The sequence below is a fragment of the Peromyscus eremicus genome, chromosome 16_21 (assembly GCF_949786415.1).
Source record: "Peromyscus eremicus chromosome 16_21, PerEre_H2_v1, whole genome shotgun sequence".
In the NCBI taxonomy this organism is placed as follows: Eukaryota; Metazoa; Chordata; class Mammalia; order Rodentia; family Cricetidae; genus Peromyscus; species Peromyscus eremicus.
This window is the reverse complement of record NC_081432.1, coordinates 51,466,903-51,490,488: the sequence shown is the minus strand read 5'-3', so window position 1 is coordinate 51,490,488 and position 23,586 is coordinate 51,466,903. Positions and strand designations below refer to the sequence as shown.

The 23,586-nt window shown below is 49.8% G+C and overlaps 1 protein-coding gene across 1 annotated transcript in view; it reads right to left on the bottom strand.

Annotated features, from left to right (window-relative positions):
- The window catches only part of Tram2 (translocation associated membrane protein 2), an 80,032-nt gene that overhangs the window by 5,750 nt on the left and 50,696 nt on the right, over window positions 1-23,586 (bottom strand). Inside the window, exons 3-10 of the mRNA XM_059282306.1 lie at window positions 11,234-11,343; window positions 10,499-10,615; window positions 5,345-5,403; window positions 4,159-4,243; window positions 3,576-3,646; window positions 2,117-2,221; window positions 1,690-1,833; window positions 716-882 (exon numbers count right to left, since the gene is read on the bottom strand). Of these exons, the coding sequence (XP_059138289.1) occupies window positions 716-882; window positions 1,690-1,833; window positions 2,117-2,221; window positions 3,576-3,646; window positions 4,159-4,243; window positions 5,345-5,403; window positions 10,499-10,615; window positions 11,234-11,343 (858 nt within the window). The remainder of the gene's footprint in view (window positions 1-715; window positions 883-1,689; window positions 1,834-2,116; window positions 2,222-3,575; window positions 3,647-4,158; window positions 4,244-5,344; window positions 5,404-10,498; window positions 10,616-11,233; window positions 11,344-23,586) is intronic.

Genomic DNA, 23,586 nt, shown 5'->3' with positions numbered 1-23,586 from the left:
CGACCCTCAGGCCTCCTCACACCCAGCTGCACACAAACACACACACACACACACACACACATGCTCTTGCCAGGCAGGCAGCGGCCTGGAAAAATGTAGGTGAGTCAGAAAACAGGCATGCAGACAGGCCCCCGGGGTGGGGCGGTAGATTAGGGCTGGGATGTCTGAGGACCTGGGGGGTTTGGGGGACCAGTCGAGGATGCTCAGGAACCAGAGGAGATGGGGGTTTCCCATGCCTGCAGCTCACCCCTAACACTGTGCCACTGTGAGTCATTCCTGAAGAGAGAAGGGAAGCTAACCGCCTGGGAGGCAGGGGGTGGGCCGGGATGCCGAGGACCAAGGGCAGGTGAGGACATAGGCACCGGGTAGCACAGGGCACGGGTGACAGCAATAGCAACAGCAGCAGAACCTGGCTGGACGCCAGAAGCCACCCAGAGGACACGCTTCCTTCCAGAAGTCCCCACCCACTGCTGCCCCCGAAGCATAGCGGCCAGGGCTCAAGGCCCTGTTATGGCCGGCCTGCTCACATTGAGTCTCTGGCTCACGCCCAGCTCCACGCTGGTCATCGAGCCCCAGGCCCAGAGAGAAGTGTCTAGAAGGAGGAGGAGCCAGAAGGATTGGTCTGTGAATACCTAAGAGCCAGGTCCCAACTCTTCTCCGCCCATCCCAGCACAGACCCCACCCACTGGCTCTCTGCCACAGTCCTGGCACTCACCAGGTTCTCTCTTGATAGGCCTGGCTGGAAGCCTGGGGGCAGCGGCTGGGACTCTGCGCTTGGCATTCTGTTCCTTCCAGTATTCCCGCCAGTGCCGCAGCTGCGAGTGGATGAAGCGCCACATGAGCCAGGCCTGGACAACACACACCAGCAGCAGCATGCCGAGCCTGCCGACAGGGAGAGACGGATCTGAGGGTGAGGTTCAGGTCTCCAGCCTGCAGAAGGAGGTGTGGGGGAGCTCCTGTGGCCTGCCCTCCCCTCACAGCCACCAGCACCAGGAAGGCTGTGAGCTTCGGCCGGTCTCTGCTCCAGCACACTTCAGCAATGGGAGGTGAAGGCCCCCCAGGGGAGGGGAGGGTGGTGCCACTGCACGCTCACCCCCACAGTCGCACTCATCCTACACCTACAGATCCACAGCTGTATCTCTCCCATATGCGTGGCCCACAGGGAGGGCAATATAAGATCTACATATATTGGTAACATTCCAATGAACTAAATTATGGGAGCGCCGAAACAATCCTCTTCTAGCGTGTCACATACCAGTGGAACAACCCCAGACAGACTGCACGCACTCTGATGCCTATAGCTTCCTGGCTACCTCCCTGGATGCTAGGGAAAGCCACAGAACAAGATATGGAGGACAAAACTCCAAAGTCTCATGAGGGTGTCACGATCAACCTAGCCTGGATGAGAACTGTCCTCTGCACCACGATGTGCTGAACAAGAGGGGTCCACACTGCATTTGGACTGGGGTCCTTCCTCACTGCGGTCTGAGCCCAGCAAAGCTGAAAAGTGAAGAATGTCTGACGGGAGCAGGAGACTGACGTCAATAGACTTGCTCCTAAACGTCACCATGTGGGAGCCTCCCGGCGCCTCTCTTCCCTGACCTTCCGGGAAGATGGTGCCATGTTCGAGAGGTGCCTGGCAGCGCTCAGAGAGCCCCGGTTCACCACCTCAGGCTTCCGCCAACTCACCTGCAAGGCAAGGTGTTAAAGTTCCCTTTCTCGGGGTCAAACACCTGGTTTTCCACCCGAGCCAATCCGAAGCCGATGGCCAACACGGCGAGAGTGAGGATGAAGAGGCGCGTGCCCCCAAACACGGCAGCCCAGGCGTTAAACCTGCTCATGGGGGGCAGAAGAGGAACGTCAGCTTTGAGAGCCCCTCAGGGAACCTTCACCCTCTTCTCCGGAAGTAACCCAGAGTGGGACAGGAAGTCAAAGAGGACCCAGGAAGGTGAGATTTCCAGTTCTAGAACATAAGCATAGGGTGCTGCCTGCACACAGCGGGGGGAGGGGCAGCTGACACCCAAAGCAGGAGCCTCCCACCACTGATACCTCTGGAGATGCCCAGGTCCCACCCACGAGGTCTCTGGACAGGCCAGCGCCCAGCAACGCCACTCACAGCCTCTCATTGTTCTCATCTGCGAAGTAGAAGAGCCGGGCCATGTGGAAAAGGAACTCAGTGGAGTATTGCAGCAGCAGCAAGATCAGGCCCAGGCGACTCAGGCTGGGGAGAAAGACAAGACGAGCCTTACCTTCCCTGCAGGATGCCTCAGCACAGAGAGCACTGGCCCATTGTGGGCTCAGGCTGCTCCCTGTGCCTGTGCCTGGGTTCTGTTTTCCACTTCTTGGGGGGGTGGGGGGTGGCGTGAGGACCATGCCTTATCCTTGGTGAGAGTCTGGCCACTAAACCTTCAGGGAGTTGCCTGGACTGACTCCTCAGCCCTTGACCTGTTTCATCTAGGTGAGCTACCCTTGCTTGTCCCCACAGTGAACCTGACTCATGCATGTCATGGTATCTGGCACCTTCCATTCTCACGGTGCCAGAATCATGCACACAAAAGGGGGGGCCCTGAACAAGGTTGCTGAGCGTTGTGGGTACATCTATGAAGGTTTCCTGCCGTCTGACTTTCCACTATTGGAGGCAGCAGGAAGCTCTCCCCCCGTGTGGCACTCAACACACCCTGCTGGTGAGCCAGGCAGTCACCATAACCCCTCTGCTGCGAGCATTCAACCTCAGAGCACAGCTGGAACAGCTGCCGTGGCCCTCGGCCTCCGGAGACAGGAAGCCAGAGCTCGAGATCTGGTGGACTCCAACACACACACACACACACACACACACACACACACACACACACACACGCTCGCAGGCGCACTGTTCATCCATATCAGTCATTCTCACAGGATGCCTGTTGTGAGTCCCTCAGAAACAAGGCCCCAGGACATCTGGGCACCACAGTGGAGCTCTCACAGGAGAGCCTACACACAGTTTGGGTTCGATTCTGTAAGTGAAAAGCTCACAGCAAGCCCAGTTACCAACGGCCATAGCTCATTCATCAATATACTGTCCGTAAGAGATACTCCAGCTCTCACGCAGGGACACTCCCCACTTCTAGAACAACTACCCAGCCAACTGCTGTCTATGTCATTACAAGCCAAACTGAAATGAACTCTAGAGCTCTATGCTCCAGCAGCATTTGGACACCCATGGGGGAGGAGCCCAGTCCACGGCTGCAAGGCCATAGTTCAAAGTTCATAGTTCAAAGGACAGCTTCACTGGAAGTCTTCCTTGGCTCTGCCTCAGGCCGAGGTGGCCAATGCTCTGGGTTCTCATGGCTAGTGGTGCATAACATCGCAGAGCGCATCACACCTATCTCTCTGGTGACTGTCTTTCCGACCAGGAGGGGAATGAACCACTGAAGAAAGGAGGATCTTCTACTACATTCTGCATCCCACAGTCTCAGCATGGTACTCCTCGAACAGTTGGTATCAACTGAATGCCTGCTAACTGAGAGATCATGTGGATAGACCTGGGGGGCATAAAAGGTCAAGGAAACGGGGCTGGCTCGGCTCCCACTCACTTCAAGAGGTACGCCCCAGCGATGTGAAGCAGGTACAGGCAAATGTACTGCAGCTGGCGGGGGATTTCTTCCTGGAAGAGAGGGGGGCAGAGAGTGAGCATGCTCATCCTCCAAATGAATATGCCAAGGACCGAGGGGACGTGCAAGGGGAACAGGAAAGGGCCAGGTCTCCCTACCCGCACAGTCCCGTGTCACCTCAGAACCCCATACACTGGGCTAGGGACCGGAAGGGCGAGGCAAGAGCTTCAAGCCTGGTGCCAGGAGGGGGGTCTGGGTTGGGAAAGAAAGAACTGGAAGAGGGTTGTCAGCATTACCCCGAGGAAAACTACACAAAGGGCTGGGGATGGCAAGATCTCCTCCGTCCAGTGTCTAGATTAGGTTAGGTTTTGCCAACGGCCACACACCTGGTGGAGGAGTCAAGAGCCCGACACTGTTCTCTTTGGCGGTCTGTGTGGGACTCCCGCAAGAGCTAACTCCATCATTAGCCAACACCTCACGCTTCCAGAGAAAGGGGAAAGGCGGGGTCGCCGGGGAAAACAGGAGGGCTGTAGGGGAGAGGGCAGGAGAAGAAGGGCATGCTCACCTTGCGCACCTTCTGGAAGTAAAGCTCGGGTAGGGAGTGCAGCCAGTAGGCCAGCTGGCACAAGTAGAAGAACTTCACCTGGAAGCTGGAGATGAGGGGGTTGAGCAACACGCGGGACCAAGAGCATCCCCACGGCACTTGCCAAGAACACAAGGAAAGGCCTAAGCCAAGGCTGTGGGTGACCAGCAGGACGATGAGTGAAGGAGTGAGGGAGGGAGGGAGGGAGGGAGGGAGCAAGGGAGGCAGAGACCACCACATGCTGTGGGATGGTCTGTATGTCAAGTGTGTTGCTGATTGGTCAGTAAATAAATCACTGATTGGCCATTGGCTAGGCAGGAAGTACAGGCGGGACAAAGAGAAGAATTCTGGGAAGTAGAAGGCTGAGAGAGAGACACTGCCAGCCGCCACCATGACAAGCCACATGTGAAGATGCCGGTAAGCCACGAGCCATGTGGCAAGGTATAGATTAATAGAAATGGATTAATTTAAGCTGTAAGAACAGTTAGCAAGAAGCCTGCCACGGCCATACAGTTTGTAACCAATATAAGTCTCTGTGTTTACTTGGTTGGGTCTGAATGGCTGTAGGACTGGCGGGTGACAGAGATTTGTCCTGAGGTGGGCCAGGCAGGAAAACTCTAGCTACAACCACACCCACAGAACCACGTATAAGACCACTTAAAGGTCCACAGTAAGTTCACGGGAGGAACCAGTAGTGACCAAACACATTTCTTCAACCCAGAGAAGGAAGAGCTGAGTCGGAATCCGATTACAGCACACAGTGCGTGAACACCGCAACCACTGAAGGCAACAACAGAGAGGCTCTAAGTTTTTCAGTTCCACACCCTTTGCTGTCACTTCTCTGAGAAGCCTTAGGGACACGGGGTGGCCTCCAGAGGGAGAAAGGCCCAGGTCTGAGCAGAATCACAAACAGGAACGTGAGTATGGATTTAAAGATGTGCTATGAACTCACGGGGTCTCCAGTGAGACACAAAGCCAGAGACCCTGACAGAGAGTTCTGTTTGCATCTGTTGCACGCAGACTAGGTACCTCTATGGACGGAGCTAATACAGATAACGCCTTGAGCGGAGACTCTCGAAGAGAGACCTACTGCTCGCAACCCCATGCTCTACAGGTTCAGGTCATGACCTGGTCCTCAATGGCCCTAGTGAGTCACACAAATACTCACGAGAGGTACACGTGCGGGTAATCTTCCCAGAGGCTTCTCAGGTTTGTTAAGTATCCTTCCTATGGTGGGCGAGAAGAGAAAGCATTTAGAGATGTGACCATGTACCTGTTGGGGCCTGTGACTGGTCCAGGGATCAGGGAGGCACCAGGCCTCCATCAACTACCACGAGGAACAAACCGCTCTTGGAAACAAAGGACCCCTGTGTGTAGGACCAACTGGCACTTGTCCAACTGAGAAGGGACATGCCATGCTCTGGGGTCTGGCGACCTGTCTGAAGACGGGCCTGACAGTAGCTACATCTACTGAAACAGCTCGGTAGTTTCCCTGGTCTCCCCAGGCTCATCTGTAAAGTGAAATACTAACTGTGCAGAGTTACTGTTGGAAATAAATGTGAGTTTATGTGACACTCTCTGGTGTGGTATCTGCCGTATATACACTCGGGAACTGTTTCCATAATAAAGGATTAAATACACCAGAATTACAATACCCACTGGAGACTGAAGCTTTTCACATCACTGTGATGGTTAATATTGACCATCATAGAATCATCTACAAGACAAACCACTGCTCATATCTACGAGGAAGTTTCTAAATTAGGCTAAGGAGGGAAGACTCATACTGTGGGTGTCACCGCCATATGGGCTGGGGTCCCAGGCAGGATAAAAAGAAGAAAGAAAGGGAGCTGAGTACCAACCAGCATTCATCATGCTCTGCTTCCTAACTGGGTACCACTGCGACCCTGACTTCCCTGGATGATGGACAACAGCTGTCAGATCATAAACCCTTCCCTCTCGAAGTTACTTCTGGTTATGGTGTTTTACCACAGCAACAGAAATCCTGACTAAGACATCCCCTCAGCCAAAGACCTACAGCGTTCCTAAAGACAGGCAAGACGAAACTTTAACATAAGGTTACAAGACACAGGAGAAAAGAGTCCACGCCCAGCAGAGGTCCAATAGGAACGTTAGTTGACGGAATAACGAGTGAATAACTGATGAATGCTTTCAACAGCTCCTCTCGGAAGAAAAGGGGGAAAAAAAGAGAAATGAAGAAACAAATAGGAAAGCCCTCCTGAGATGAGGTTTGTCCAGCAGCCCAGCTGCAATCTGAGCTGGAGAATGAGAACGTCCACAGAGCTAGGGACATCACTCAAAGCTCCGGTTCCTAGAGCTGTAAGCCGTGTTTCCAAGGAGGGCTGATCCACCCGCCCTCAGGTCACTAACACCCTCTCGCCTACACCACACACCCTGAGTACCATCCACAGTCCTGAAGCTACATCCCGGGGCCTCCAGGAGCACAGCGAGCTAGGTGACCTAAGTGACAGGGCCAGTCAGATACCCGTACCCATGTAGACACAGCAGCCTAGATTGGAAGGAGGTCTCACCCCAACCCTTACCGTCTCAATTATAATCTCTGCTCATCTTTACCTCCTCCTCGCCTCAGTCACACACAGTGAGGCACAGAGGTACGGGGCTCTGGGGACTCGGCTCTGGGCACCGGGAGGGGGTGTGTGTGGTAGCAGTGAGCTTCGACATACCCACCCCACTGCTCTCTGTCTCACTCCCTTTATACCACTCACACACGTGCCTCTGTCAGAGCTCTGCCCTCAGGCGCAGTGACACCTGATGAGCCACACTGCCTCATTCCAGGAAACCCTGAAGGGTGAGATGACCCCTTCCTAGAGGAAGCAGCTATGTATTTAACAAGTAGAGTGGGACTTCCTGGACTAGGCGGTAGTGTGTGTGTGTGTGTGTGTGTGTGTGTGTGTGTGTGTGTATGGGGGGGTGCATTTCCACCAAAAAGATAGGCCAGGATCTGTGGCACCCCAGAGCCCCAAGGCCTGGATGGGCTTGTGTGTTTAAACAGGAACTGCTTGAATGGCCTCTTCACTTAGGAGACAGAGAGGTCAGGACTTTGAAGCCAACAAGCCAAAAAAGCTCCTCAGAAAAATGCTGCCTGCTTGCAAATGTCCAGTCCACTGGGACGGGAGGAGGTGGAGCCCAGAGTCAAAGGAGAGATGACTCACACTCTGTGAGGAGCCCTTTCCAGCCCTGTCTAGGCAGCTGTCTGAGGGAGGATAAAGCGAGGCTGGGGCTGGCTGGGGCTGGCTGGGGCTGGCTGCCTCCGAGTTCAGGCATGCCAAGGCATCTGAGTTCCGGGGTCGCGGGTGACAAGCAAGCACTGTAACCTCTTCCAGCCCAAACCAGGGCCTCGACAGGTGGCTCAAGTAGGGGGGGACACGACACTTTGTTCTCTTCCGATTCTTGCCGTCTACCCATGCGAGGCCTCAGCCTGCTGGAGCAACTCTTCCTATTTTCCTAGCAGCCTTCCTTTCTGGTGTTCAAACAAGAACCACAAAACTAGCAGAATTTAGTAGACATAACCCAGCCAGCCGCCACCTAGGCTCAGGCGTCCTCAGTGTCGTCTGTCTTAGCGTGTGCCAGGGACTGCACTAAGGGTGCAGCGGTGAGCGAGCATGGTGCCTGCTAGCGGGCCGCTTGAGTCAGACGCGCAGAACACACACACATGAAGCAGTAGAAACACCAACAACAGGCATGGTGTGGAAAATGCAAACGGGGAGGGGGGTGCTCTGAGGAAGTGACACTTAGGAGGAGGATGGATGGCAGGAAAGGGCTGGTCCTATGATGTCTGTGGACAGAGCACTCCAGCAAAGGAAGCGGCCAGCAGAACTGGAGGAGTAGAGTTTGAGCATGGAGTGAGAGTCCACGCTGACGTCACCAGCAAGGTTCCAGGACCCAGGTCACACCAGCAAGGAGGAGAAAACGATTCCACGGCAGCTGTGAGGGGAACTTATTTTAAGTAGGAGAACACATGATTTAGCTCATGCTTTAAAGAGATCCATCTGGCTGAGCAGTTAATGGGCTGAAGGGAGGGCCCGGAATGGAAGCGCACTCCCCAGGAAAGGAAGAAATCAGCAGTGTAGGCAAACGGCGGAGGGGGCCTGCCTGGGTTCTGCATCCTTTACATTAATGACAGCCGGAGGCAGATGAGCTTCCCTGTGAGGCTGTCCTCTGAACTGAAAGAAAAGAGCACCTCTGACCCCCAACTAGGGATGCCAGGGGCATACGACCAACATCTGACCTGAGTGGGGGCCCACGGGACTTGGGGGAGTGATCCATGTAGAAAAGCAGTGTTGAGAATCTCAGAATTTTGAAGGTAGAGCGGGCAGGATCTGCTGACGTTGGGAGGGGAAGAAAAGAGAAGAATCTTGACAGATTTCCACTGCAACAGACAACTATGATTTGAAAACCAGGTGTTTTTGCTCCCTTTACAAAATGGCTTCTCCTATTCTTCAGCGTCTTTCCTCCCAGGCAGATGGTTGGGACGGAGGAGGTGAGTACAGGGAGTGTAACTAGGAGCCTGTGTGGTTCCCTGGTCTCCGTGTCCTCGCTGAGCATGTTGAGTGGGGAATGGGCTCTCCACAAGATCAAAGACCTGGGAATTTTCCCGGAAGAGTCTGAGTCTGGTCACAGCTGGGATGGTACAGCGAGGGTGCATGGGCAGAAGGGCTTCAGAGATGGGGCAATGCTCCCCCCAAAACAGTCCAGCGTCTGGTGTTCTGAGGCCCCCTTTTACCACAAGCAGCTAAGGCCTCCAAGAGGTGGGCATGAACTCAAGGTCAGGAAGCTGGGAGAGGCCTGAGGTCCTGGGGGTGCCCTGTGTCTGTCCCCTGGGGTTAGGAATGTGGGAGCCCCCTCTGAGAGGACGGAAGTCTTTGGTCTCTCATTTAAAATTCCTAGTGTGCGGCTCAGGAAAAGTGTTCTGAGATGCACCGATAACAGGAATCAAAGCAACACACAACGGGACATGTTGCCTCCCGCTTTGAGTCCGTGCAGTCAGTCTGCGTTCGGCTCTGGAGACGGGGTTCCTTAGGATGGGAGGGCCATCTCTGTCAGGGAGAGCAGAGGCGAGGCAGCAGAGCAGCGAAGACTCTCTGAGGTCAGAGAGCTGATGACATTTCCAAATCCCAGGCCGGGATTTCTGCTGGGACCTGGTTATAGACAAAAGCTGCTCCAGATGAGAATGCAGCTTACAGGACAGTAAAGCAGGCAGGGTCTCCTTAGAGTGAACCCTAAATGGCCGTCCAGAGTCCCTGTCTGAAGGAATTTTTTTTTTTTTCTGTATCAAAGGTTCGATGTGCAGAAGGGGCAGAAGGGTAATGCTGGCCTTTGTTAATTGATTAGACCTGAAGTACACCCCCAAAACTCGTGTATTTATGGCTTGTTTCCCGGTACAATGCTCAGGGCTGGGGCTTTGGAGAAGTGACTGGATCATGTAGCATCGATTGTGGTACTTGGGGTGGTGGTAGAAACGAGGAGGTGGGGCCTAGCTGGAGGAAGTAGGTCACTGAGACATGCCCCTGAAGTGGGTACATTAACCCTGGCTCCTTCCTCTCTGTGTCTCTCTTCCTGTCCACTGTGAGGCGAGCCACATGGTTCCACATGATCCATACAGTGGTTCACTTTTCCTCAGGGTGAAAGCAGTGGCCTCAGACACCACAAAGGGAGAACCCTGAAACCAGGAGCTAGCATGAGTCTTCCCTCCTTTCGGTGGTTTGTCTCAGGTATTCGGCCAGAGCGACACAAACAGAGCCAGGCCTCCGAGTCCATGCCACGCTTCGATGCCTGCCGTTGTGGAAGTACGTGGCTGCGGACGCACTGGAAAAACTATCTCGGGACCCTTACGTCAACATCAGGGGTATTGTGTGAATATGGATTTATTGTGGGTGGAGAATGCAGCTCATGGGAAGAGTATTTATCTAGCATGTACAAGGCCCAGTACCGGGGCAGGGGTGGGGGTGGGGGTGGGAATTACCTTGTGAGACACTGTTTGAAGACAGGGCTGACAAAACAATATAGAGCCACGTGGATACCTGGTATCACGGAACATAGGTAAAAACTGTAAAAAGTGCTTACTTTGGTAAAAGAAGAGGACTTCATTCAGTGGCATCTATACTAATTAATCCAGCCACTCCCCATAGTACCAAGAGAATGAAAAATGAGTTCCAACTCTAAGGCACCTGTTCCTAGCTCTTTTTCTTCCCTTTAAGCCCCTGACAGTCATTTTATCAGCAATGAAGAGCATGCCTGGTGGCTTGACTTTCACTTTTCAGCAGTCACGAGGACCACTCACCGTTACCAGCAGGTAGAGGCACCACACCACGGAGCTGAGATGAAAGACGACCAGCTGTCCAGATTCATTGAACTTGCTGTGTTTGGCCTTGGAGAGATGAAGCCGTTTGCTGATTCTCTAGAGAAGAAAGAAAACTCCACACGTCAATACATGAGCATGCAGATACCTAGCAGATTATACACATGAGCATGCAGATACCCAGCAGATTATACACATGAGCATGCAGATATCCAGCAGATTATACACATGAGCATGCAGATACCCAGCAGATTACACGCTCCCGTGTTTCCCCTTTACAAAAGAGTCAGTAGTTCAAACTCCTTACAACCCAAGCCATTTAGTACAAGTCTACTGCATGCCTGTAGTACTGAGTTTCAGGTTAGCACTTTGAGAAAGCAGTAGGTATTAAGGCTATTAACATCTACGGAAAGAAAGCATATTCTAGTCATGCTGTGTTTGAAAGACCGCCGAGAATATGCTCTTGGTGTCTTTCAGACAGCTTCCTCCCTTAGGAACTAAAGAAGAAATCTAAAAAGATTTCTTTATGAGTCTCGCATGTGAACTAAAGAAATCCGAGACAGAGAGGACAGAAAGAGTGGCGAAGGAGCCTAGCCTTTGGACTAAGGGGCTGTTAGGAGACAGAGCGAATCGGAGCCGTGGTTTTCTTCAAGGTAAGGCTCACCACCCTGACGGACCTCCCGGCTTCTGACCACAGAATCCAAACTCGTCACTTACGTCTAAGATGTACTCTTGGACCACAGCGTGCAAGATGATGGTGATGAAGATGTAGAACAAGATGGTGACCAGGTCCTTTGGGCCATAGTGGTAGTGGACTGTCTCGCTGTCTGTGGGGTGAAAAGGATCTTGTCAGCATCCCTCAGGTGAGGAGACGCTCTGAGACCCCGAAGGGGAAAGAGATGGGAAACACACCATTCTCTTGGTTCTCCCCAACTGCTGCACCCCAGGTTCAGAAGAAAGCTTCTGCCCCAGCATCCTGCCTTATCTCTGGACTTGGTCCTTGGGACGCACCCACGGAGAGGGCCACGGAGAACCAAGTCCATATCATGATGAATGCATGATTCTGAAGCAGTGGCAGAAGGGCGCTGTGGACCTTCCCTGCCACACCATGTGTCTCTGGGTAAATGACTAACCTCTCTGGGCCTCAATTTCCTCCCCTACGCCTCAGCTCTGTCCTTCCTATGTCACTGTGAGGCACCTCTGTCTATAAGGTCTCTTTCGGTGCCTCAGGTTTCTATGTCTGAAGTAAAGACAAGAGCTCCTGTAACACGCAGTATTATAAAAAATAGATGAATTCAGGGTAAGTACTGTGGGATGATTCTGACAACCTGCTTGAATTTAGAGTCGCCATGGAAACATACTTCTGGGTCCATCTCTGAAGGTGTTCCCAGAAATGTTTACCTGAAGAGGGACAACCTTCCCTGCATGTGGATGGGCACCACCCCAAGGAATGGAAGAGAAGAAGAGGGGGGGGGGGCTGAGCCTATGCCTCTGTGTTTCCTAACTGTGGATACAATGTAACCAGCTGCGGCCAACTCCTGTACCATGCCCTCTCCGCCATGATAGGCTGTACTCTCTCACTCTGAGCTCAAGTAGACCCTCTCTTCTTTAACCTGCAATACTTTGTTACTGTGTTGAGGAAAGTACTTCATACAGTAAGAGTGTTACACATTGTGTGTGTGAGTGCGTGCCTGCGTGTGTGCAAGTGTGTGTGTGTGTGTGTGTGTGTGTGTGTGTGTGTGCGCGCGCGCGCGCGCGCGCGCGCGCGCACGCATGTGGGGTGTGTGTGTGTGGGGGTGCGTTTGGTACATATTTGCTATTAATTGTGCTGCTGGGCTATTGTGAGGATTAAATGAGACAAGGTCTACAGCACAGCACCTAAACTCACAGCCGGCTTCTAGCAAATGGTGGATTATTAGATAAAATTCTAAAATCAGGCAGAATTGTTTGTTTGTACAGATAGGGTCTTATGATGTAGACTTCTACCTTGTGGCAATCCTTCTGCCTCAGCCTCCTGACCAGAACCCAGTGCTGCCATGCCAGCTGAGAAAGGACAGCTTATAGCCTTGCTCCAGTGAGCAGGCAGAGGGTTGGAGGAGGCTGGCTAGCACATGCCTGCCAGGGGCTCCGGCTCTGGGCCTGCCCTCCCCTGCAGACGTGCTGGCTGCCCTTCCAGCTGTGCGGCTGAGCCTGAGTCACACACGTATGAGTCATCTCTGCTGGGATGCATTTACCAGAAGGTAGGCCAGGGTCAGTTTGTTTCACGGTGGCCAGAGAAAATAGCAATGCTGAACTGGGTCACTTTGGGAGTTCCTGCTAACTCCTCCAGCCACACTGGACTGAGAGGACATGACAGAGGGCAGCGTCGAGGACAGAGACAGGATCTAGAAATCTCACACTTTCCTTTTCCATCTCCCTCCGCCTCTTTACAAATACCTGCTTTGTGAAAGGCATTGGGCTAATGTGAAGTCCCTGCCCTTGGGGGCCAAATCGAGCTGGGGGTTGAAAACGGAACAGTTACACTATAGACAGGCCCATTGCCGAGAGGCAGTGGTTACGGCAGGCAAGGGTGGGCAGTTGTTAGGGTGGGTCTTCTTGGCCAGGAAGACCAGGAAGTTATAGAAATCTGGGTAAAGGCACATTTGGTGGGCATTTCAGGCCCAGGGCTCAGGAAAGGTGCTCAAGATAAGGGTGAATGCCAGGGCTACCATGGACAGTCTATGTGCCACTGAAGTGGTGTGGTCTTTAGCCTGAAGGAAGTGGAGAAACATCCAAGAACTTGAATTCAACAGCCAAGTGGTGAAACTTGTATTGTGGAAAATGTACTGAGCAGCAGTGAACAAGAACAGGCCTACAGGTAAGGACACTGTCGGGAAGCCACCCTGGGACCCAGCTGAGGAGCCACAGGATCCAATCCAGGCCGCAGGAGAGACAGGGAGGCAGAGAAGGCAGCCAAGGACTGAGTAGGGATGACAGAAAGTGTTCATCCACCCACAGAGAAGGGGGGAGGGGAGGGAAGGGGAGAGAGAGAGTCTCTGTTCTGCCACCTCTAGGACTAGGTTCTGTTCCCCTTCCTCCTTCATAAATGAGGGGCAAGGGGGAAATCTAAGGCATATTTTGGAACTCCAGAAGAACCAGGCATGTACAAAGTTCCATCATCTAAATCACCATTAGGGAAACTGGGACCCACATTCAACCAAGTGAGCGTAGTCTAAAATTAGTGAAATAAGCCCGGTGCGGTGATTTCTGCACGCTTGCAGTCCTGAGAAATCGTGCCTGACATCACTGAGCATCAGGGAAATGCACATCACAACGACCTCCCCACTAGGACAGCTACAATTAAAGAAAATAAAAATGTGTGGCTGGGGATGCGAAGAAATTGGAACCATGTGCGTCGTTGGTGGGAATGTAACTCAGAGCAGCCACTACAGAAAATTTAAAATAATAATTAGTATAGGTCCCAGCATTACTGTTGAGTATAAATTGGAAAGAATTGAAAACAGGATTTCAGGCCTGGAGAAATGGCTCAGTTGGCAAAGTATTTCTGGCATAAGGACTTGAGTGCCACCCTCAGAACTGACATGAAAAGCTGGGCATGGTGGCATGTGCTTGTTATCCCAGCTCCGGGGAGGTAGAAAGAGCCAGATTTATGGGTCAGCCAATCTAACCCATTTGGGAAGTTCCATGCCAGTAGCAGCCTCTGTCTCAAGCTCCTGAGGAATGATATCCAAAGCTGACCTCTGACCCCAGGGCACACTGATATACACACCCACCCACAAATACATACCCATCCACACACAAAAAAACAACACTAGAAACACTGCACTAAATCACTTGCAGTGGGTGAAAAGTCAATACGAAAAATAAATGAAATGTAGTTCAGACACGGGTTCCCCTCGCCGCCCTGAGATTTCTTAATACATATATGCAAATATTCCCCAATGCAAAGACATTAGTACGTACATGGCCAAAAAAAAAAAAAAAAAAAGTAGAAAGAATCCAAGTGTCCATCAATGGATGAATAGAGAGACAAAATGTGATGTGTACACACACCAAAATACTTCTCAGCCTTCAAAGAAAGGAAATCCAGACACATGCTTTAACACTGACATTACGTTAGGTGAAATAAACCAGTCACAAAATGATAAGAAATATCTGATCCCACTGGTACAGGCTCCCTAGGACTGTCAGATTTTTACAGATGGAAAGGAGAATGGCAGTCACTCAGGGCAGAAAGAGAAGAAATGGGGAGCAGTTGTTTAATGGCTATAGCTTCAGATTATTTGAGATATTCATGTTGATTGGCTGAACAAGCTGTGAACGTACTTAACATTGCTAACCTGTTTACTTAAAAATAATTAAGATGAGAAATTTTGTTGTGTGGTTTGTCATAACTAAAATACAACAGAATGGCAGTGGCCAGGCATTTTGAATGCTTAAGTAGACCCAGGCTGGGGTCAGAGGTGGAGGCTGCATGGCGGGAACCCACAGAGGGCTTTATAGACCATAGTGAGCTCTGTGGACTTCCTCAAGGCAGCAGAAGACTTACAAAGATCCACTTCTGGCCACACAGTCATGAGGGGGGCAGGGAGACAGCCATCAGTCAGTAGCTGTGGGTCTCTAGACGGTGGGCATGGACCAGGGCTCTGCTCTCGGATGAGAGTGGGGAGAACAATGGGGACAGGCTGATGAACTGGCTGCAGGAACAAGTCTCAAGTCCTTTCGGGATCTGATGTGTTCCGCAGGCCTCATTCACCACCTCAGAATTCTTCAAGCAGCATCGTGCTGCATAACCGACACTTAGAATCATCTCAGGAGGCGGGTGAGGGAGGTGGTTGCAGGGATGTGGACATTTCTCAGCGCTTCTAGTTTGCAGAGCCCCAGCCCAGCCTCCAAATGCTACCTCAAGGTCAACACCACCCCATGCCATCCTTGGCTTCATCATCGGCAATATGTTGCTCCTTTGAGTTGTCCTCCTACAATCGTGAGGAACAACATCACGTCCAGATTCTCCAAAGATACATTGAGTCACCTGTCACCTCTGCTGCTTTCTTCCTTATCTACTTCCCGTTTGATTAGAGGAAGAAAAAAAAATGGTCTGGACTCCTACTTTCTATAGAGCTATGGAAACTGGAACTTTGCTCACACAAACTCATACCTGATTTTTTTTTTTTTTATGTCTTTTAAACTCCATTGCTTACTAACACACCTAAAACAGCTTCTGAGGCTAGAGATGGCTCCGAGGTTAAGAGGACTTGCTGCTCTTTTTAAGGACCCAGGTACGGTTCCAAGTGCCCCCATCGTGGCTGATAACTATCTCTAACTCCGGTTCCAGAGGATCCAATGCCCCCTTCTGACCTGTGTGGGTACTGCACCTATGTGGTGCACATACATGCAAGCAAATACTCATACACATAAAATTTAAAAAATAAATCTTTTTAAAAAAGAATTGTTTTAAAAAAAATCGCACTGCTCTTATTATCCAAGTTAGACAGGTCCTTGTGGACCACTGCTCTCACGAAGAACAGTGCTGCCGGTGACCGTATGTTTCTAGAAGGGTAACGTCTTTAGGCTATCAAATCAGTGAAGTGAATGGTCAGGAGTCACAGCAAACTGTCTCCAGGGACCAGCAAGGAGAGCGGTCCTGGTGTGTTAAATGCACACTGCCCGCATGGAGACCTGCTGCGGGAAGCAGCCAGTGTGCTGCCTTTCAACCAAGAAATATGCTCTTACCTAGCTTTCTCTCCACATCACCATCTCGGCCTGTCTGTCACATGTCAACTTTGAGAAAGAAACAAGTTCACGAAAGTGCCACCTCTTTTACATCATTTTAAAGAGAAACATGCAGTTAAACAGGGATAGACAAATGGCGAATGACGGGCACCGTCTGTCTTCCAGGTCCAGAAGGGAAGGATGGAGGACTGAGCTTGTGCTCAGGGTAGGGATGAGAGGGGAGGGGGCTTCTTTCCCATTGTGGTCACAGGAGAGGCACAGCCCAGGGCAGGCCAATTCCCAGTTCTTTTAAAGCAAAGAGATCATCTGATTTTACAGTGCTGGAGACTAATTTAAAAAGTTTAGACATTGCATAGGCCAACACTAAGTAAGCCAAAGAAAACACAGCTACAGGAAAACTCCAACCACAAGCCACCAGTTCGCAACCTGTGGCCTGGCTGACCCCCGACCCCTTCCCAATAACAACATTCTATGGGTTTCTGTGCTGACAGTTCCCACATTATTTCAGATCTCTTCCGTTATATATAAATCCAGAATACGGACGGACGTGAGAAAAATTACAGTGAACAAAATCAGGAGGCAAATGGGGCTGGGGGTGTGGGTCAGAGGTTGAGTATGGATGCTTGAGCCCCAGTCCTGCTGAAAGAGAAAGGAAGGGAGGGGCATGTGGTGGGAGAGACAGCAGAGAGAGAACCAGACAGACACAGAGGGAGAGACAGACGGACAGACAGACAGACAGACAGACACACACACTCACAGAGAAAAGAAAGGAAAGGCATCAAATAACCACCTGGGGCAAATGTTTTCAGTTCTCAGACAAATGGTTCGCCTTGCCAGAATGTAAAAAGCTCCTAGAAGTTAGAGGAAAGATCAAAAATCAGCAGAAAAATGGGCAAAGTGTACAAACAGACAGTTCACAGAAAAAAGAAACACAGACAGCTCTTATGCCTTGAAAACAATGCTCAGCTTTATCCGGAAGAGAGATTTAAATTAAAACCACACTGAGATACCACTTCATACCTGATCAGATGGATAGAAATCCCCAGCCTAACAATACAGCCTTGCTGAGGCTGTGGGGAAATCCCTGTCTTGAATGGTACTGGTGGAAGTGCAAAATAGTACGATCTTTGTGGAGAGTCGTGTGGCCATTTCTGTTGAGGTTACAAAGGTACTGACCCTTTGATGCAACAGTTCCCCTTTTGGGGACTTAGCCTTCAGCTAGTACTTGTCCCATGGTAGGTTTGGCATATGCTCCTGGTTATAAACCAGAGTGCTGCTTTCAAGAGTAAAACAACACTGTAATGTTTTCATCTATAGGAATCTGGTACATATAGACACATAGGCTGAGTATTCTTAACACAGAAATCCAAATCTGAAAATCTGAAAAACTGTTAAGTATGGACATGAAGCCATATTTGGACAATTCCACACCCAAGCTTCTATCAGAATGCAGTTAAAATTCACGTCCACTAGAAATACCGTACAAAGTCACTTTCAGAGAATGAAAGGCAAATATGAAATATAAATGAAGTCTAATTCAGGCATGGGTCCCCCCACCTGAAAGTTCTTAATACACAAATGCAAATATTCCTCAATCTGAAGCCACTGAGAATCGGAAACACTCAGCGAGGCTCACCCTGCAATGTATCGGGGTTACTCAAATACAGAGCAGCTCTTAAAAGGCTACACTCTGGGGTGTCACTGCAAAGGAACAAGGTGGCATCTTTTTCACCTTGCTGCTCTATTTTATTTTATTCTTTCATAAAGGTTATGCATGAAAAAGTCTAAAGCTCATTTCTAGAGCTGCTCTTTGCCACCATATATATATATATATATATATATATATATATATATATATATATATATATCCACGACTCTCTGACTCAGTTACCCATGTGGACAGTGAGAATAGAGCAAATCGCCTGCTGGGCCTGGTGGTGCATGCCTGTCCTTTCAATACCTGGAAGACAGAGAGAGGCAGGAGGAGCAGAGGAATTCGGGGCCCGAGTGGGACATGAGACCTTGTCTCCTCTCTGTTCAGCAATAAATAAAATAGGTGAGATGGATCAGGAGATAAAGGTGAGGACTGACTCCTGCAAGTAGACCTCTGACCTCTACACATGCAACATGGCACCCTCCCCGGCAACAAATAAATAAGTTAAATGTCAGAGCTGATGAGGGATCTCAGTGGTTAGAGCATGTACTGCTCTGGCAGAACACCCAAGTTTGGTTCCCACACCCACATCAGATGGCTCACAACCACCTGAAACTCCAGTTCTGAGGGATCTATCACCCTCTTCTGGACTTCCTGGACACCTGCACTGACATGTACATACCCCTACTCCACCTCTCACATACCCACATAATTAAAAGTAAATGTTAAAAAAAAAAAACAAAAAACTAAAACTAAAATAAAACTACCCTTTACCACAAAACTCTAAGAATAAAATAGACAAATAACTTATAAAACTGTAAAGTGCTGTACAAATAGATGTAACTATCATTACTATTTCCCCCAGAAAGAAGATGGACAGAACGGTCCTATGTACTCATTTAGAATAAATACCACAAGTGGCGATTATAAGCCCTTTCTTAGCAAGGCACTATACTGAGCATGTCTGGTAAATGACATCATTTATGTTTCCCTGTAATCCTGAGTATTATCCCTGTTTACTGACACAGCAGCTGTGGCTGAGAGACAACAGGAGTGGGACTCAAATGATCTGTAGCTAGAGAGGGCCACAACCACAGAAGCCAGGGGCCAAACCCATCCTCTCCTCGCTAGGCCTCTCTGCTTCCTGACTGCCCTTCAAATGCCAGAGGTACAGTATATTCCTTAAGTCTTGATGACTCAATCTACTCCCTGAGATGCAGGAGAGAAAAGGATCTAGAATATATGCGGGGACACACACACAGCCTTCAGGAGCAAGATTCTGACCTCCACTCATGTTTCAACATCTCTGACCTCCCAACATGGAAGATGATATCTTAATTATAAAACAAAGATAGTTCTCAGAGTGAATGTGTACACAGATATATGGACACATATACACACAGTTATGGGTTAAACTGTGCCCCTCACACTCCAAAAAATACTGTTGCAGTCCCTAGTACCTCACAATAATATTTTATATGGAATAGGGTCTATCTAGGAGTAAGACGTTAAAATGAGGTCATTAGGGTGGGGACTCATTTCAATATGATTTGTGTCCTTAAAAGACCAGGAAATAATGACACAGAGACAGACACCCAGGAGGACGATGACATGAAGAGGCGTGGAGGTGGCAGCCATCCACAAGCCAATGAGAAGGGCTCTTTCCTCGACAGGTACAGAAGGAACCATCACTGATGATGCCACGGATTCAGATTTCTAGCCCCCAAAACTGTGCCTTGTGGTATTTTGTGACTGGGACCTTAGGAAACACATTCTGTTTCTATGCAAGGGTCACAGAACGAAAGACCGGGCTAACAATTTCCCAGGCTACCATTTGGCCTCGTAGTGCATGTTTTGGAATTCATTTTCTTCCATTTGATAGCAACTTAGGAAGACCAAAAAATGTTTTTATAGCATGCAAAAGAAGCAGCAAAGGTGAGGGAAGACTACAGAGGATTTAGGAACAGAAGGCCATGGCTCCTGGATTGTCTCCTTGAAGAACCAGCGCCCTTTCTGTGAGGCTGCAAGGAAATCTATCAAGGATTTCCCGGTGTCGGACACATGCTTCAGACCCTTCTAATCCACAGCCTGTGGTTTCTTATAACGCACCCTGGATATGACACAACATTCAGTAGGCTGTCATGCTGCAGATCACTTACGGCCGGGGGGGTGGGGTGGGGTGGGGGTGTGGGGCGGGGACACGCGGACTTCAGAAAAAAAAGTCACCAAGAGTCAGGAAGAAAAAGTCACTCCTGCTATGGGTATCTGTATGCTGTGAATATGTTGCTCTGACTGGTTGATGAATAAAGTACTGGTTGGCTGGAAGGCCAGGCACAAAGAGAGAGGAGAATTCTGGGAATAGGAGGGCTGAGTCAGGAGACGCTGCCAGCCACTGCCATGAGAAGCAGGATGTAAGGTACCAGTGAGCCACGAGCTATGTGGCAAGGTATGGATTTGTGGAAATGGGTTAATTTGAGATGTAGGAGCTGGATGGCGGAAAGCCTGAGCCATTAGCCCAAACAGTTTAAATAGTGTGAGCGTCTGTGTGTTTATTTGGATCTGAGTGGCTGCAGGCCCAGGCGAGACTGGAGATAACTCCAGCTACATACTCCTGCAGGATCATATGAAACAGAAGCAACAACAAAAAAAGTAGAGTTTTTCTTTACATTTTAAATTTTAAGTTAATTCAGGGCCTTTACTGATACCAAAATAACAATCTCAGCAAACCTGTAAATCGAAGGACAAAAAAAAAAATATTGTTGTAAAAACAACTGACTAGAAGAAATACCAGCTAGATAGCACAAGAAAACACAAGAAAGTTCCGATCTAGAGGCATGGGGAGGTAAAGATCACAGAAACAAAATTACGTCAAACTGAGAGGTGGAGGTCTGGGTCAGAGGGTATGGTAAGGAAGGAAACAGCGAGATACCAGTGTTCCCATCAAGGGTCAAGCCAGACAACCCAGCAGCTCAGAGCTTCTACTAAGTTAAGCCTGAGGAAGCTCCACACTGAATGGCATAGACCAGTGCTTCTCAACTGACCCTTTCAGTCAGGTTCAAACGACCCTTTCACCGGGGTGGCATATCAGATATTTACCTTATGATTCATAACAGTAGCAAAATTACAGTTATGAAGCAGCAATGAAAGTAATTTTATGGTTGGGGGTCACCACAACATGAGGAACTGTATTAAAGGATCCACAGCGTTCGGAAGGCTGAGAACCCCCAGCACGAACTCTCCAGGCTGTAAACAGGGAACTGGATGGAATCAAGGCTCTGCTGGAAGTTGACACATCCACATGTACATGGACTCACTCAGTTTCTGAAGCGTCATGAAGCCGAGTGCTTATGATTTGTTCCTTCTTCTGAACAGTTGTTTAGCTTGCTAAATTTTAGTTATTGAAATGAAAATCAAGTCCAGACTTGACCATAATTCCTGGGAGGAGGCTTCCCACGGCGGACACAATGGGGGACTGGCTTTAGTTTTCTTTTCATACAGAGGTACCCTGAGCCAAAAGTGGTCTTGGTAGCCATTTAGCACAAGGTGAGGACAAAGCCAGCTCTGTGTCTCACAAGTGGGCCTCTCCACGTGACAAACCCAGCCTTTCTACAGCTTTCTGGGCCCTAGAGCTGTATGAGGTACAGACAGTCCAGCCTCCCTCTGCTCTTCCTGCTCATCCTTGAGAACATCAATCAACTCCCTGGGCCCAGTTCCACCCATTGTAAAAGGATCAGGCCACTCCCGATCTTCCACAGCTGTAAGGGTCACAGGTCCAGGTTGGAGCGTGTTCGCTGTAAGCGGCTTCCATCTCCAGAGCCACCGCTGCCCACCTGTCCCTTCCCTTTTTTTGTTCTCTCTGAGCTCATCTTACAACAGGGGCTTGGTTTGATATGTGATGCCCATCTTTCCAGTGTATGACAAGAGACAGAACTAATGCCTGCCTGGCCAGCAGAGAAAACAAGCCATTCAGATCCCTCAACAAAAGCCTTGGGCTGAATGAGGCTGTTTTCACGGGCCGTATGTCTCATCCCAGAAAGGGCTAGAAAACCGTAGTCAAGCTACGGGGTAGGAAGTTCCCGGGCTTTCTACCTCTTCATGCTGCAAAACACAGCGTGGTAGATACTAACGATCAAAGTGACAGAAATGGACGGAATGAGAGGACGGGTCTATCACCTTGGCCATTATAAAATAAGGCCTCCTGGAAGAGAGATCCTTCCGTACCAGCCTTGTTGTTCTTTGTGGAAAGCAGCAGGCAGGCCCAGGACCCTCAAAGCTACCAGAGGGAGGGTTCATTTTGTTTATACTTCCACATCACTGTTCATTGTTAAAAAAATCAGGGCAGAAACTCAAACAAGGTAGGAACCTAAAGGCAAGAACGGACGCAGAGGCCATGGAGGAGTGCTGCTTTCTGGCTTGCTCCTTGTGACTGGCTCAGCCTGCTTTGTTACAGCACCCAGGACATCAGCCCAGGGGCGGCAGCACCACAGTGACCTGGGCCATCCCACGTTAATAACTAATTAAGAAAATGCCGTAAAAGCTTGTTCACACCCTATCTTATAGAAGCAATTTCTCAATTGAGGTTCCCCCACCTCAGATGACTCTAGCTTGTGTCAAGCTGACATTAAAAACTAGGTTGCACATACACTGTACCACAAAAGTGTTCATGATTTCTGGGGAGCTGCAGGCCCAGCTGAAACCCAAGTCTACTCAGTCATACTTCCCTCCTCTTCCACCCCACCCCACCAAATAGTTACAGTGTGGTGGTTCCAATGAGAATGGCCCCCATAGGCTCATATATTTAAATGCTTGGTCCCCAGCTGGTGGAATTGTTTGGGAAGGATTAGGAGGTATGGCCTTGTTGGAGGAGGTGTGTTACCACTTCTGGTTAGCTCTCTCTCTCTGCCATGTGCTTGGGGACCAGATGCAAGCTCTGGGCTGTCGCTTCAGCACCATGCCTGCCTGCTGCCATATTCCCACCGTGAACTCTAATCCTCTGAAACTGTAAGCAAGCCTCCAGTAAATTTTCTTCTTCTTGGTCATGGTGTCTCTTCACAGCAATAGTGAAGTAACTAAGAAAAACCAAATAATATAGAAATACCACCGGGCGGTGGTGGTGCATGCCTTTAACCCCAGCACTCGGAAGGCAGAGGCAGGCAGATCTCTGTGAGATCAAGGCCAGCCTGGGCTACAGAGTGAGTTCCAGGACAAGCTCCAAAGCTACACAGAGAAGCCCTGTCTCGAAAAACAAACAAACAAAAAGAAATAAAAAAGGAAAAAAAAATCAAACAATACGAAAAACCAAAACTGAAAGAGAAAAGAAAGATAGAAATGAGTAACCAGACTTAATGGCTCTCCTCATCTTCCCTTTGAGAGCCCAGGAGCATTTGAAAGACTACCTGCAGTTCCTGCCCTGCATAATTTACACCTGACTTATCTAACTTCATTGGGCACAGACTCCTCCCCAGTTTTCACTGGGGAGCTTGCTATAGGTGGGTGTGGCTACAGAAGGAGGCCTAAGAGTCTACATTTCTAATGAGTTCCCAGGTCGTGCTAAAGGTCTTGATTTACAGAAAATCTATGTTGCAAATACTTAAGGGGACCTCGAGTCCAGGCAATGACCATCAGTCCCTGTTTTGCGAAGGATGGGGGTGCCCTAGATGTTAAATCATTTGCCAAAAACATT